This window comes from Halictus rubicundus, chromosome 5, assembly GCF_050948215.1.
Source record: "Halictus rubicundus isolate RS-2024b chromosome 5, iyHalRubi1_principal, whole genome shotgun sequence".
In the NCBI taxonomy this organism is placed as follows: Eukaryota; Metazoa; Arthropoda; class Insecta; order Hymenoptera; family Halictidae; genus Halictus; species Halictus rubicundus.
Window position 1 is genome coordinate 4,148,944 of NC_135153.1, and position 14,777 is coordinate 4,163,720.

The following is a 14,777-nucleotide window of genomic DNA, read 5'->3' on the forward strand; positions in this document are numbered from 1 at the left end:
AGTATTTTTTTACTACTTTTGCTGTGTGGACTGCGGCATTATCTTGTTGTAATATGTATTTATTTCCAATAATTCTTACAGCATATGTGTTTAATTGTTCATTTATCATTCGTTCTTTTACTTTGATTTCTGTTTTACCCCGAGGGGGTAAAACACCCGGGCAAGTAAGTCGAGTGCAAACTCATTTTTCTCGAAAACAAAGCCTTGTATAAAAAAATTTTATTCTATATTTTCGACTCAATTTTTCATGTAGAATCACCCCCTGCTCGGTTGTACCACCAGTTACGGGACACCCTGTATAAATAGGGTGAAATTAAGAACCAACCGCTAAAACCAACACTCTCCAATATTCATTTTTTCCCGTTAATGCTTTAAACGTTTGACGTTCCAACAATTATACGGGGTGCGGCAAAAACTCCTCTGGTCTTTTAAATCTCGACAAAAAGGGAACGGTAAATGCAATTGAAAATTTGATTACATAAATATATTACAGAGAGTACAGTTTGTTTTCATGTGCTTTTGGGCATGACATCTGCCAGACGACGGGCTTCATTTGCGATATTCATTCGTAGTCGATTTCTGAAGCTGTGCATCATCCGGTCGGTCGTTCGTGGCGGCATTGATACGATTTTTTTTTGCATATAACAGCCTATCGCTTATCGTCCTTGGTCGATGTTTGTAGACCTCGGCAATGTCGACCCAGTGGCCCTGAAATTTTCAACCCATAACGATATGGTTTTTCGGTCCCGAATAGCAGCATTTCGAACGAGCGTGAAATTGATACGAAAATCTCTCTGCGTCGCGATCAGAGATTCGTTGTTTTTAATAAACGCTTCAATAACGAACACACGATGTGTACCGGTGCACGACACATACTATCGAAACCCACTACTACTCACCTCGTCTCATTAGCAACGGAACAAAAGCTAATCGAAATTCGGGAGACCTTTTTGCCACACCCTGTATAATAGTCATCCGTCGCTCGTCTCAATTTGACACATTTTTTACGCAATGGATAACGTTATTCTGCCATTTGTAGAACAATTGATCTGAAACTTTGTGACTTTTACTTTTATTAACATGAGATATACACAGGGTGTCCCAAAAATGTTGTACTTCCTTGAAAGAGGTGATTCCTCAGGTCATTGGAAGTAATTTTTTCCTATGCGAAAATCTTCCGCGCGGCTTCGCCAAGAAGTTATCAACGAAAATCGTGGACCAATCAGAGCGCGGCTACTCGAATATAACTCGAAAACAAAGCCGCGGAGAACATTTTCATAAAGGAAAGTGTTACTTCAAATCTTCCAAGAAATCACCCTTTCCGAGGAAATGCAATATTTTTGGGACACCCTATGAGACACCCTATACATTTGTGAGACACAGGTTTTCAAAATTCCGAAACAACTCATTATTATTGAAAAAATCATACACTTAAGACGCGAGTTAGGTTTCGTATTTCACCCTCAGCGCGTGACAGCGTCACCAGGTCCATGTGGGATCAGTGGTACGTGATGCGCGAGAATTCGTCACGGAAAATCATTTTCCGCCCACCCCGTGTAGCCATCCTTTGTTTCGAGGCTCGGGGTAAGTCGCTAGCCGTCGTTCATCTTCTTCTCCGCGATTGGGCGAAGATATATACGCTTCTATTAGTCTTCGTGAAGACGAAGTCTCGTCGTGGAAGATGAAGTTTGCGGGGGAGGTCAGGAGCAGACTGGTCGGAATGAAATTACTACCGATTATCGTGGTCTGTGCGAGAAATATCGCCGGACATCCACCGGCGACCGATGACCGGCGACTGGCGACCGGTGACCGGTGGCCGACGACTGGTGACCGGTGACCGGTGACCGTCGGCAGATAACGAGGGACGTGGACGACGGGCATCGTAAGATTCTTCGGATGTCCAATCGCGCTTCCCCGCGCCAAACTATTTACTAGAGGTGTGCAAGAACCCCAAAAATTTAGTTTACTTGATACTCGGGTAAGGTCGGGCCGGGCCTGGTCAGGTTCTCGAAAGTATAAACATACGAAAATTTCTGATATCCGATACGAGGGTCGGGACAGAAATTGTTTTAGTCAGATCGGGATCGGCAATCTTTCAGAAGAAGGAGAAACTATCGAAAATCCTTCTACCGATTTTGACGGGCATTTACAACAATTCCGAATCACATAACTTAATAACAGCACATACTGTTACATTCAAGAAATTCTTCTTTATACATATAGACCATATCATTTTTTCAAATGTTACTCGATGTAGTTTGTCATTTTTGTCAAGAAGTGTCTAGTCTCTTAAGAACCATTAACTCAGGAGACATTAATTTAAATACGTACAATGTTTCTTAATTGCATTTCAATATTTCCCGAAGTTACGGTTTCGAACCATAAAAGGATCGATATACAGGGTGTCTTAAAAATGTTGTACTTGCTTGAAAATAGTGATTCCCGAAAACATTTTCGCAAAGGAAAAAGTTACTTCAAATGACCTTGGTAATCGCCCCTTTCAAGGAAGTACAACATTTTTGGGACAACCTGTATTGCATACGGAAAACAAGTTTGTCCGACTGATGCATTAAAAAGAACATAATTTCATAAAAAAAAAAAAATAAAATAAATGTTAATTTAGCATATATCTAAGCTTTTGTTTTATGATTTTTTTAAATGATTTAAATGACGCGCATAGTTTACGTTCCGTTTACAGAAATTTTTAGATCACTGAATTCCCGTAGAAATCTCCGATCTTTTTATAATCCATACGGTAAAAGTTTTTTTACCACCGATAACAGCTGAGGAGCATTTTCCATTCATCAACAACCGCATGACGTCAATCGGAAACTGTAAATGAGGGCGATCCATGCAAAATAACAATTTTACAATAAACGGAATGAAGATCAATTCGAACATTCGTTTTCGTAGTTTCAATAGAACAAATGTTCAACAAAAAAGCGTTCCGGTGGAGGATCGTGCAACAGTTTAAAGAACAGGACGTTTCCTCTATATAATGAAACACAATATTCACCAGCTGTGGTGAAAGTGTGTCTGTGGTTATCTATCCGACAGGTGCGACACATTTTGGCGCACAGATGGTGTCAATAGCATTAATGAAACATCCGATCACTTAGATCGAGAGTTATGGCATTTCGAAAGGTCTCTAGGTTCGAGGTGTTGCTCTCGAGGGGCTAATTCTCCGCGCACATAGAAGATGACCCGAAGTGTCATTCAATCAAACCTAATTACAAGAATCTACTGGTACTCTACAAAGTAGCTAAATCCTTCCTTTATTCACGTCCTTTGTGACTTCCTGTAGTCAACACTCTTCAGCGTTAGATTCGATTGCCAATAAAAATACCTCCTGCGAAAAACACTACTTTTAATGTTACATACTTAGTTAGCTACTTACTATACTTATCTATAGTCCCAATTTTTGTTACGAACGTATCAAAATTTATGTAACTTGAAAACAGAAAAATATCGTCCTCTAGATACAAGGTCACAATGAATTAACAGTTAAAAAAACTGAATTTACTTCAAAATCAGAATTGACAATCAATCAAACTTTCATAATATCAAAATTTATGTAACTTGAAAGTAGAAAAATATCGTCCTCTATATACAAGGTAACAATGAATTAACAGCTAAAAAAAAATAACTGAATTTACTTTCAAATCAGAATTGACAGTAGCGATGCTTCTTCGGTGACGAGCAACATACTTTTGTCACATTGTGGCTAAAAATGAAATTGAACTGAAAAATATTGTTATATCGGTGCGTGACTTCAAAGTTACACAGATGTATAATTTCTGAAAGTATTTAGTATAGAAATCATTTCGTGGCTCTTCACTTTATTGTTCATCTATAAAGAAATACATTCTAGTTTTGAAAATAATCTTCGCCATTGATACATCTGTTTTTCATAAAGATTGCGGTTTTGTTCAATGCCCTTTTTATATTTTCGAGTGCGTATCGACGCTAGTGTGGTGGATGAAAGATGAAAGCAATTAAAATTGCTTTTAATTGCATTAAATGCAAGCCGGTACAAAGATCCGAAGAGACTCTTACGGATGCATTTTATGTATATTTCGATGCAAGATAAACCGTTCTTGTATTTCATCGGTGATCTTAGATATTTTACGCAAACTCCTTATGCAAATTCCTACATGTCAGAGATTATTTTATGGAAACTAGGAAAAGTGATTTGATTACGCTGGCATATGCTAACAATACCGTGGAAACATTATTAACTTCTTGATGTATGTATGTACAAAGGACATCTCGGATACGCCATTTCATATGCCATTCTACACATTGCAGTAAAATATTGCGTAAGATTAGCAACAAATATTGCCAGGAACTGTATAATCCCTGTTTTGAAGTTATACGGAACCTCATTGTTAAGTTTACACAAATGATAAGTTGAATAATAAATGGTACCTTTTGTCAAGAGGTTATCCCTAGCACTCCCAAGCCTCGAACCATCATGCGAAGTCCCGGGGGGGGGGGGGCTCCTCGAATCCGTACTCTTTTTTACTAATTTCTCCTAAAAAAATTGTTCCTTAAAAAAGGTTTTGTGATATTTAAACGTGTGATACTTTATGAACATTTCACATTGCGTTTAGGTGTATATTTATAAAATAGAAAGCAGGAGTCCGCTTCGCGTCATTGCCGCTATACTTACGCCGCAATGCGTAGTCTGGTTTTTCCTTTGTATGCACTGCAACTTTTTTCCCATAGCAACGGAACTTCGGAATATTAAACTTAAATGTACAGACGACAATAAATAATTTTGTGAGAATTTTTCATCCAAGAAAAATAGTCCTAATTTAAAGTTTTCCAATCTATGGGTTCGAGGAGCCCCCCCCCCCGCCCCGAAGTGCTAGGGTTAATATTTGCTCGTATAAACGTTTTCCTGTATTTCCTATATATTGTGGTGGTCAATATATGGTCTACAATCTAGTATCTAATTTAATAGTATCATAATCGGCCGATTGTACCAGCATTTAAGAACCGTACTCTGAAAACGAGGTTTCGATACAACACGGAACGCGTTTCCCTTATTAGTATTTACTTTTAATTTTCGATTAACACTATTTCGACACAATACAGAACGAAGTGTCCATGTTGTGGTAGAGCAGCTTATAAATGAGGACATTTCTTGAAGAAGGGCTTTTAGGTAAATCGTCTGTAAACAACTGTTATAGAGTGTTTACTCTATATATGTCCCAAATACCTAGCAGATAAAAGTCCCAGAACTGTCCCCACTGCCGCGGGGTATACACCGTGAGGTGCCATGAACCGAGGCCTCTAGAGCTTCCCTGTCCTTTTCTATGTAAGCGTGGATCAAAGAATAGCATCTCCTGGCCGATATATGTCCCCGTGTTTTGGACATGTATCGAGTAAATACTGTACACCTAAAAATGTTCCACTAAAATTTCATTTTAATGTTCTAACAATTGAGACAGATACACTGTTGTTTCCTTACTCGTGTTCGGTAAAATAAAACAGGAAATGCCATTGTTTCCTCTACGTCATATTGCGATACATTCACAAGGTTCTATCTATGGATGAATCGATACAATGTACACGAATTAAAAAGCATTATACTTTAATATTTTGTACAGTAAAAAGAAAAAGATGTTCGTGACTCATATAAATGTTCAGATGACGAAAGCTGTCACTGGGTAAACAAAACGTTTGAAGAAATCAATAAATCATAGTTGAATTACTCTAAAATCTTCATTGCGGAATAGATATATTTCTTTTTGTATTTCTAAGGTATTCCATGATTTATGGAAAAGGGTCTTTATTTTTAAAATGGTATCTTTGTACATTATAAACTTATATTATATTTATGACGATATTTTTAAGAAAGACGAAATTAACGATTCGAGCATGATAACAGGGTAAGGGACACAATTGCTGTGGGTATGTCAATTACTGTGCCTATATTAATTATGCTTATTTTTAAAGCATAATGAATATTAAAAAAGAGATATTAAATTTTTTTCATTAAAATCAGTTGATATATCTCTTTTTTAGTATTCATTATGATTTAGAAATAAGTATAATTGATTTGGAGACAGTAATTGGGCCCCCCATATTCTGAAACCTAAAACTTCTAACGCTATTTACTCATTCGTCCTTTCCATTTATGGGCCTTTTCCCGGAAACGTGTTCTATTGGTTACTGAAGCTGTACTAGAAGATCATCGCTTGGGTCTGATACTCAAATCCGGCACGAATCTTTCGCAATCGCCTAACAGTTTCTAACGGAGCGACGCGAACGAAAATAAAAAAATCCCGTCCGTCTATAGAAACTCGATCGAAATCACATCGGCCGGGCTGTGTAATGAAGCAAATTACGGTGTAAAATCAGGAGCGCACGGTTTCCGGAAGGCCACGGTTTTGGCCCGTCGATCCCCGGGGATTCCGCCGGTGGTGTCGACGACCGGGAATACCCGGCGTACGTTCCGAACTTTCCTCGTTCTCGCAGACGACGACTCGGAACCGTGTCGAGTTCAATGTGTTCCGTTCACCCGGCTGCCCCTCCCCACCCACCCCCCTCCTCGATCCACCCCCCCGTTGCACCGCCACCCATCACGGGGGTGCACGGGCACACGATCGCAACAACGAGAAAGAGCCCGGGAGCCCGCGGAAAAATGTCTGTTTTCTCGCGGACGGAATCACGACGGTCACGATCCCGTTCGTTCCTCGGCTCCGTCCCGATGGGATCAGCCAGTGAACGGGGAATGAAAAACAGGGAGGGTGAAAGACGGAAAGAGAACCAGGGGCGTACGTCGTTATTTCGCGGTGGATGCTGCGGGATCAATAGCGTGGAGAGCCGAAGAGCTAGTAGGGGGAGATGGACTGAGAGAGAGAGAGGAACACGGGTTGCCGGAGAGTCTGTGTACATGCGCTAGACAGAGAAGGCTGCCAGCGCGGAACGAAGAGAGGTTCTGGACACAGAGGGGTTGGTTAGGCGGCAAGAGAAAGACGGAGGACAAAGGGTGACTCCCCTAGTCTCTGGTACCTACAGCAACCGTCCTCTCTCTCTCTCTCTCTCTCTCTGTTTCTATCTTCGTCCCATTGCACCCCCTCCCCTCTTTCTCCGTCCCCTCTCGCTGTATCCACCACCCTTGCCACCCAACAACCCCAGGAGTCGATGCATCCAGGGTCGTTGCTACCGGCAGCGAACGATCCAACCTTCCATGCGCTCTCTCCGACCGTTCCTCTCTCGCTCCTCCGCGCTCTCGCGCCGGTCCTCTCTCGCTCTCTTCCAGCTTCTACCATACTCGCTCTTCCTCTCTCTCTCTCTCCCTCTGAGTCGCCGGAGCGTCTGTCTCATGCGCGATCCGCACATGCACACGCATCGATACGGGATAATAAACGCGCGTGGGGCAGGTGGAGTACTCGGCCGTGCACGCGTGTATCCACGCGCACCGCGCCGCCGTCGCTGCGCTGCGCTGCACCGGGGCTGCTCCGGCTGCATGCGTTCGCGTGGTGACACCGAATGCACCGGCACCGCACGCCGGCAATCGAGAAGAAATACGACGGGCACGTCGAAGATCTAGCCAGGACACCTCGCCCGGGGGATCTCGTCGGCGTTTTCAAGGACGCTCGATTACGTGCCGCATCGGAAAATTGCATTTACCGCGAGCCGGATCGGTTTCCGCCGCGCACTAACGCGTCCAACCGGCGCGGCGGTGCGGTGCGGTGCGGCCGCCCGTGGAAAATCCGCGGCCGCAACCTGTCCATCGCGCCGCCGGAAATATTGATTACTCCCCTTGAATATTTCAAGCACCGCATTTACACTTTATTTTGGCAGCGGGCGTTGCAGCAGCGCCGATAAACGCTGATCCGAAATCGTCGGAACGTGGGGGAAAAAAAATCAAACTTTTATGGTCGGGGACAAAATTAAGTGGACACCTTGTGAAAACCAATAACTTCTTTTAAATTTGGATGGACTCCATTACTAGGTAATGTGTAGAATTTTTTTTTTTGAAATTGCTATTTCGAAAGAGTGGAGGTCACAGTTTTTGACCTATTTATCTATGCCCATAACGAAAATTTAAAATATGCCTCTAGTAGGTTTAAGTTATTGTATGCAGAAAGTTTCATCGAAATCGATTGACGCATAAAAAATCTATAGGCACTGAAAGATGCGAAAACCTCCGAATTTTGGGCTTACGATTGATCTAAATAAATTTAGCAGTTTCTCACAATTTTTATTGTTATTTTCAGTTGCTTATAACTAGGCTGCGGATCTTTATGCAAAATAGAAACTTTCTATCTGAATTGCAACAAGCTGGGGTGAAATAAAAATTCAATTTATTTTCGATTATGTTTAATAGATTGAAAATAATATAACAGTAGTGTAATTCTTCTAATGTTGTTACTCTTCTAAATTACACCTGCTCATTTTTGTCATAAATGCATAAAATCCGCAGTCTACTTATAACTCATAGTAACCTTAATCGATTTGGATGAAACTGTGTGCATGTGTACAACTTATCTATATTTACGAAAGGCATATTTTAAACTGTTATTATAAGGACGGATGAAAAAGTTAAAAAATGTGACCTTTACTGTTTTCTTCGCAATTTTTAATTAATTTATTTATACATTACCTAGTAAACAAATTCTTCTAACATGTAAAATAAAAAACACTCAAGTCGTTTGGTCCAATCTGAAAAAGTTATTAGTTTTTAAAGGGTGTCCATTTAATTTTGTCCTCGACTGTAACTTATTGTTAATTCGAACTTAATGAAATTTAAGGTATACGTTCCTAAATGGTCGAACCACATTTTGGCATAAAGATAGGTTACCATAGGTTACTAAGAATTTGTTCAAAGACCTCCGAATATGAATATGTCCGATTTTCGAATTGAAATGTTATGAAATTTTATAGTTTACAGGTATATCATATGTCGCTTTGAGGTACAAAGTTGATATCTAAGCTCCTATTTTTAGTTTTTATTTAGACATATAATTTTACTTGTAAAGAATGTTTATTTCAATGACGATGACGTGATTATCATGTATGCTTTTTACTTGAGTGGAAAAATAAATATATTGATAATAGCATTATGTTTGATCAAAATGTGATGGTATATGTGGTGGTAAAAGAAATTCCAAAAATGGTGATCACAGTTTTGTAAATGAAGTACGTGAATGACCAGGAAATGCAATTTTTACTGTAATATTCCACGAAACTTGTAATTCATTGACAGAATATGTTTACAATATTGCTTACTTTAGTCAGCAAGATTTATTTACAAAAAATTGATATCTTTTTAACGTCACTATTAAAAATTGGACATTTCGTATGCAGCAACGTAATACATGTTTTAGAGCTGTCGCATTCGTTTTCCGATATTATCCAATTTCGCTTGACTATATCTTTTTATAAATGACAATTTTGTCAAAAATGGTTACGTGGTGTAGAAGACCGTTCTTTCAGCTGTAAATATACAGCGTGTCGCACGCAACTCGTTCACCCTGAATAACTACTAAAGTATGCATTGTACGAAAATGTTTTGTATAGAAAAGTATAGAAATGTATTGACCTTCATATGTCCTAGACCTAATAGTTAACGAGATATTATCGAAATCATTTCCCATTCGTACCTACTACTAGGAAGACAAAATGTTACGCAAAATGTTATTCGGATGGCGGATAAGATATAAATACTAACGAATAAAATTTAATTCGACATTATCGAATAAATATCCAATCGAATAAAAATTTATCCGAACAAGAATTTATTCGTACGGGGTGAAATTGATCTGGAATGTTCTTATAAAATTACGGTTATTTCGAACATTCTTCATGAAAACAGTCAAATATCTCAGCAACGGTAAGTTTTAGGACAAATACTACACTAATAATAATACTAATACTACACTAATAATAATACTAATACTATACTAATACTATACTAATACTATACTAATACTACTTTAGTACATGGATATTCCATTTAAAAAGATAAAGGTGGCCTTTACATCTTCTCTACGCCTCCACTTGCAAGAATATCATTTATACCATATTATGTAGATTCTTAAACCCTACAACTTCTGTAAGTAAAATTTTCTCATATTGTTTGAAACAACCAGGATATTCAAGTGGACAGAGCTCGTGGGATACACTGTATATCGAGTGCACACTATTTCCAAAAAATATTGAAAGTGTGTTCAGTTTCGCTCGTCGCTGTACAACTGCACGCAGGAAGAGATGCGTGATGTCAAGTAAGTAGGTGATTCTCACGAGGCACCGCATATTCTTCGTGTACGCTAGGTGTCGCGGTACACGCGAGGCAGGAGCGTGTATCCTCGCGCAACAGTTCTACAAACACGATGATACACTAACGAACCGGCTAGGCCGAGGCGAGAACCAACGAGAGCTGCGGTTGACGCGCCGTTTAATCTGAATCCGGCGGGCCGGCTGCGCGGTTCTCTGTTTGCTCGGAAATTTGGAAGGGAGAACCCAGGGCCGAGGCAGTGGAAGAACTCGGCCCCGTTGAATTTCGGGTCTGTCTTGTTGTTAGCCATAGGACTCCGTCGCCCGGAGGCTCGGCCGAGGATTCCCGTGATGGCGGACTCTTTTGCGAGCGAGCAACAAGAAGGAACCCACAATTTCTGAGGGCACCGTTTTCGTTCGTTCCCTTTGTTCGCTCCTGCCTCGGAGGGAGCCGCGTCTTTCTTCCTGGCACCGTCTTCGAACATCGAAAACTATGAAATCCGCACGACTATCTCTCGCCACGATGTTCGCGCGCAGCCTCAAGAACGTCGCAAAAATTCGAACCAACGAGTTCGTGTTCCTTCTAATTTTGCTTCATTAACACTTTGAACGCCAAACTAGAAACCCCAAAAATTCCATAAAATCAAAGTAAGTTATTTAATGAAATAAAAATTGCAAAAAATTAAATGTGCGATACCGAGTAATCCTCCAACTTTCTTGCATGTTACAGATCCTAATTAAGTTTAGTACAATGAATATATCAACGTAAAATTCATTTTAAAACCTGCACAAATAATTCCGTCAGCCACATATGGCTGACGTGGCGTTCAACGTGTTAACGGCGAGAAAAAAAAACAACGTACACAGTTCAACATACAAAATTAAATGGACATATTTTCAAACTAATAACTCTTTTAACGTTGGATCTAACGACTTGGGTTTTCTGGACACGTTGTTTAGTAAAAGTACTGTTAAAGTTTGAAATATTGTTATTGGTTGGAATTGCGAATCAAAAAATAAAAGTCAGTTTTTTCAACTTTTTTATCCGAGCTGTAATGAAACTTTAATTCCAGTCCCAGGGTTAAAGTGCCAAACTTTGTCAGCATATTCTATGAGTCTAAACAAGAAAGACATACTATATAGACATAGATTGTTTAACGTTTTATTAAAAAGGTATTAACAAAAACACAGAATGCGAGGAAAACAGCGGGCTGTGTTTACTGTCTGCAGTCATTAAATTATTATTAATTTCTGTTTAATACTGATTATTACTATTAATCACTTAATACTAATTATACTATTAATCATTTAATACTAATTGGGACTATTAATCACATTAATTACTATTAATTGCACGGTGAAAATTTCATCGAAATCGGTTAATGTTGTTACGAGCTAAAAACATTTAAAGGTGATCAGTGATCACTGATCACATACGGGCGAAATTCCTTGAAACGGCCGAAAATCTGAAACTTTCACCCTTCAGCTCCCATTTTGCTATGTTTGTAGCTGATAGCAGCATAACCGATTTCGATGAAACTTTGTGCATGTATATAACTGACTTAGATTTGCGAAACGCATATTTCAAATTGTCGTTACGAGCACAGATAAAAAAGTTAAAAATTGTGCTCTTCTTTCCTTCACAATTTCGGCCAATAGCGATTTTTAATTAATTTTTATATACATTACCTAGTAAACTAACCCTTCTAAGATCTCAGAAAAACCCAAGTTGTTTGGTTCAATTTAAAAAAAGGTTATTAGTTTTTAAAAGGGGTTCACTTAATTTTTTCCCCGACTGTACATCGAGTGGCCAAACGAATTTATGGCCCTCACAATCAATTAATTGAAAACTTCATTTTAAATTCCGATCTTTTATTCCCCATATGGGAGATTTATTAATTACGTGTAAGATAGAACGCGCTGGAGGATATTTTTGACTGTTTGTAAATAATCAATAAATTCAGGAAGAAAGGACTGCGAATTAATCCGTACACCTAACACAAAAGATCGGAGCACGTACATCCCCGTCCAGAAGATGTGGGCACTTGTCACTTTTATGAAATTTGAGAAATATTTATATTATTATCGTTAAACGATATTTATTGTTAAATCTTGTTGCAAGTATATATGTAATTTATTCTAAGAGTACTCGATTGTACAATTTCATTATTCAAGTCCCCTCAATAAATAATCCTAAATAAAAAATCTCCAAAATCTTCTACGCAAAATCTTGTAGGCTCTTGATTGAACATTCTATCTTACATACTGTACAATGTTTTATTTCTCAATGATTGCGTTGAGCTCTCTCACCCTCGATGAAATTTTCACCAATAAATGCATAAAATCCACAATCTAGTTACGACATTGCAGATCGTGAATTGTTTAAGTAACGGAAAAGTATACGGGTGTTTAAATGATCCAGAATACTGCTTCGGGTAAACACAGATCTCCCAAACTCCCAGCGAACTTTACCGTCGGGACTAGAAAGAAAAATACGATCTTCAGACCAAGAGCCACCGCGCCGGCGACATTCTACATGCTTGAGGACAGAAAAAAATTCTCGAGACACCATGTTCCAGACTATGGACCTAAAAGGATGACCTTGTCCCAGCAAGCAGTTTCGAATTTCGCGGTGCACGGAAACCATTTCCTCACGGGTCTCTTCTTTGTCTACCTCCCTGGTCTTCCTTCTTTTTCCTCCTGTCGGCACGATTATTCGACGAGATGTCCAAGAACCTTGCCCAACCGTGTTGCAGTTTCGATTCTCCCGTAGCAAAGTATTTTCTTACCGAAAAAAGGTTGGCGAACAAAACGATGAAAACGTATAGTACAGCCAGCCCTCGCTCAGCTACATAGCTATTAGGTGTACAATTTAATTCTCGGCATTTTTACATAAAAATTGACGTCTGTTTATTCGCAATCAAATATTAATTTTATCAAAAAAGTAAACTCCGCCCACCTCTACACAGTTTTTCCATCTTTCGGACACGTGGCGTACTCCGTATCTATGAATTGATGGCAGTTTTGAGTCGACGAAGTCCGTGATGCATTTTGTTGGGTTATGTTTGAATAAAGCGGCGTGGGCTTGGTTATGAGATGATATTTATTTACACTTCTTAGATAAAATTGAAGAACAAAGAGAACAAAGTAGAGATAGAATCGTTTCTACCGATGAAAATAATGTAAAACGAATATCTTGCGCGACAAACACGCTCACACGCTCGCACACGCATCACCATCAAGAAGGAGGTAATCCTCACGACGGGTTCCGACAATGCCCGACAGGCAACGATTCGCCGGAAAGCGCGCTGTTTGAACCCTACACGATGCGGATTCCGCTAGATAATGTTAGAGGGATTGGTGCAAATGAAATTTGTAGATTTTTAGGTGTCCTTTTAACACTAAACCTACCACCGCCGATCAAAATGACCGGTTCCAGATTTTTCATTTTAAAATTAGTAGTAGAGCATATATTATAATACGAACCGGACCAAAATCCAAATAAATTCAATCTCGTAATTTTTATAAGACAACATGTATCAGTTACTTTTAAGACTTGGCAGGTTTAGCGTTAAAGTAAATTCCGGTTTTTCTAAAACTGAGCATGATAAAACTAGAGCATGATATTTTTCTATTTCCAAGCCACATGAATTTTGTAACATTTATAACAAAAATTGGGACTATTAAATACACAAATTAATTCTTGGCGTTTTTACAGAAGAATAAATATCTACTTATTTCAAATCGAATACCACTTTAATCAGAAAAGTAATCTTCAGCAGCCAGGGCCTGCTCTGGGGTAGTCGGCGCCCTGCTGCGAAGTTCTTTTATAGCGCCCCCACCACTATATTCTTTTCAGACAATAGCGGCTAATTTTCGGGTAATAAAAATAATAAAAATAGTATTGTTATTAATAATTTAATTTAATATAAATCTTTATAGAGTACCTAGTGTACAATGTAATGTAATTAATTACATAGAACACTACATAAATACTAAGTAGTATAGATAAAACATCATTTCTTTATTACCTAGCATGGTAGCAACATAATGTTCTATTGCAATTATTGATAAACCTGCTAACCGGTCTTGAGACATGGATGATCTTAAGTAATTTTTTATTATTTGTAATCTCGAGAAGGATCTTTGGGCAGAAGCTACTGTTACGGGCAAAGTTAAAAAAATTCGTAGAACAATGGTTACATTTCCAAATACACACTCGAAATTGTTGGCACAAATAAAATTTAATATGTCAATTGTACCTGAATGAGTATTAAGATGTACAAAATTACCTAAAACCTTCAATTCATCAAATCATTTGAAAATTTTAAAAACACTAACTTAATAAACATTTGTCTAAAAATTGAAAGAAAAGGAAAAAAATCATAACCACGTCGGATTTGAACCCGGACCGTCAGTGTAAATAGCTGATAGACCACCACCGACACTACAGAGCTGTCTTAAAACTGGAAGCTATGATATGGATTACTAAATGCGTCAAAAATTTTATACCAAAATACCTAAAAAATAAAGGCCCATTCTGA

General features: G+C 38.9%; 1 protein-coding gene across 1 annotated transcript; it reads left to right on the forward strand.

Annotated features, from left to right (window-relative positions):
* The first annotated feature begins 12,330 nt into the window (after positions 1-12,330).
* LOC143354623 (uncharacterized) lies at positions 12,331-13,418 on the forward strand. The gene is made up of 3 exons (XM_076788877.1): positions 12,331-12,378; positions 12,590-13,010; positions 13,203-13,418. Exon 2 carries the CDS (start codon positions 12,647-12,649, stop codon positions 13,004-13,006), a length of 360 nt encoding a protein of 119 aa, XP_076644992.1. The 5' UTR covers positions 12,331-12,378; positions 12,590-12,646; the 3' UTR covers positions 13,007-13,010; positions 13,203-13,418.
* Positions 13,419-14,777: the final 1,359 nt, after the last annotated feature.

Excerpts from the sequence above, each read along its gene's own strand:
- LOC143354623 (XM_076788877.1), top strand. The coding sequence starts at position 12,647 with ATGATCCAGAATACTGCTTCGGGTAAACACAGATCTCCCAAACTCCCA.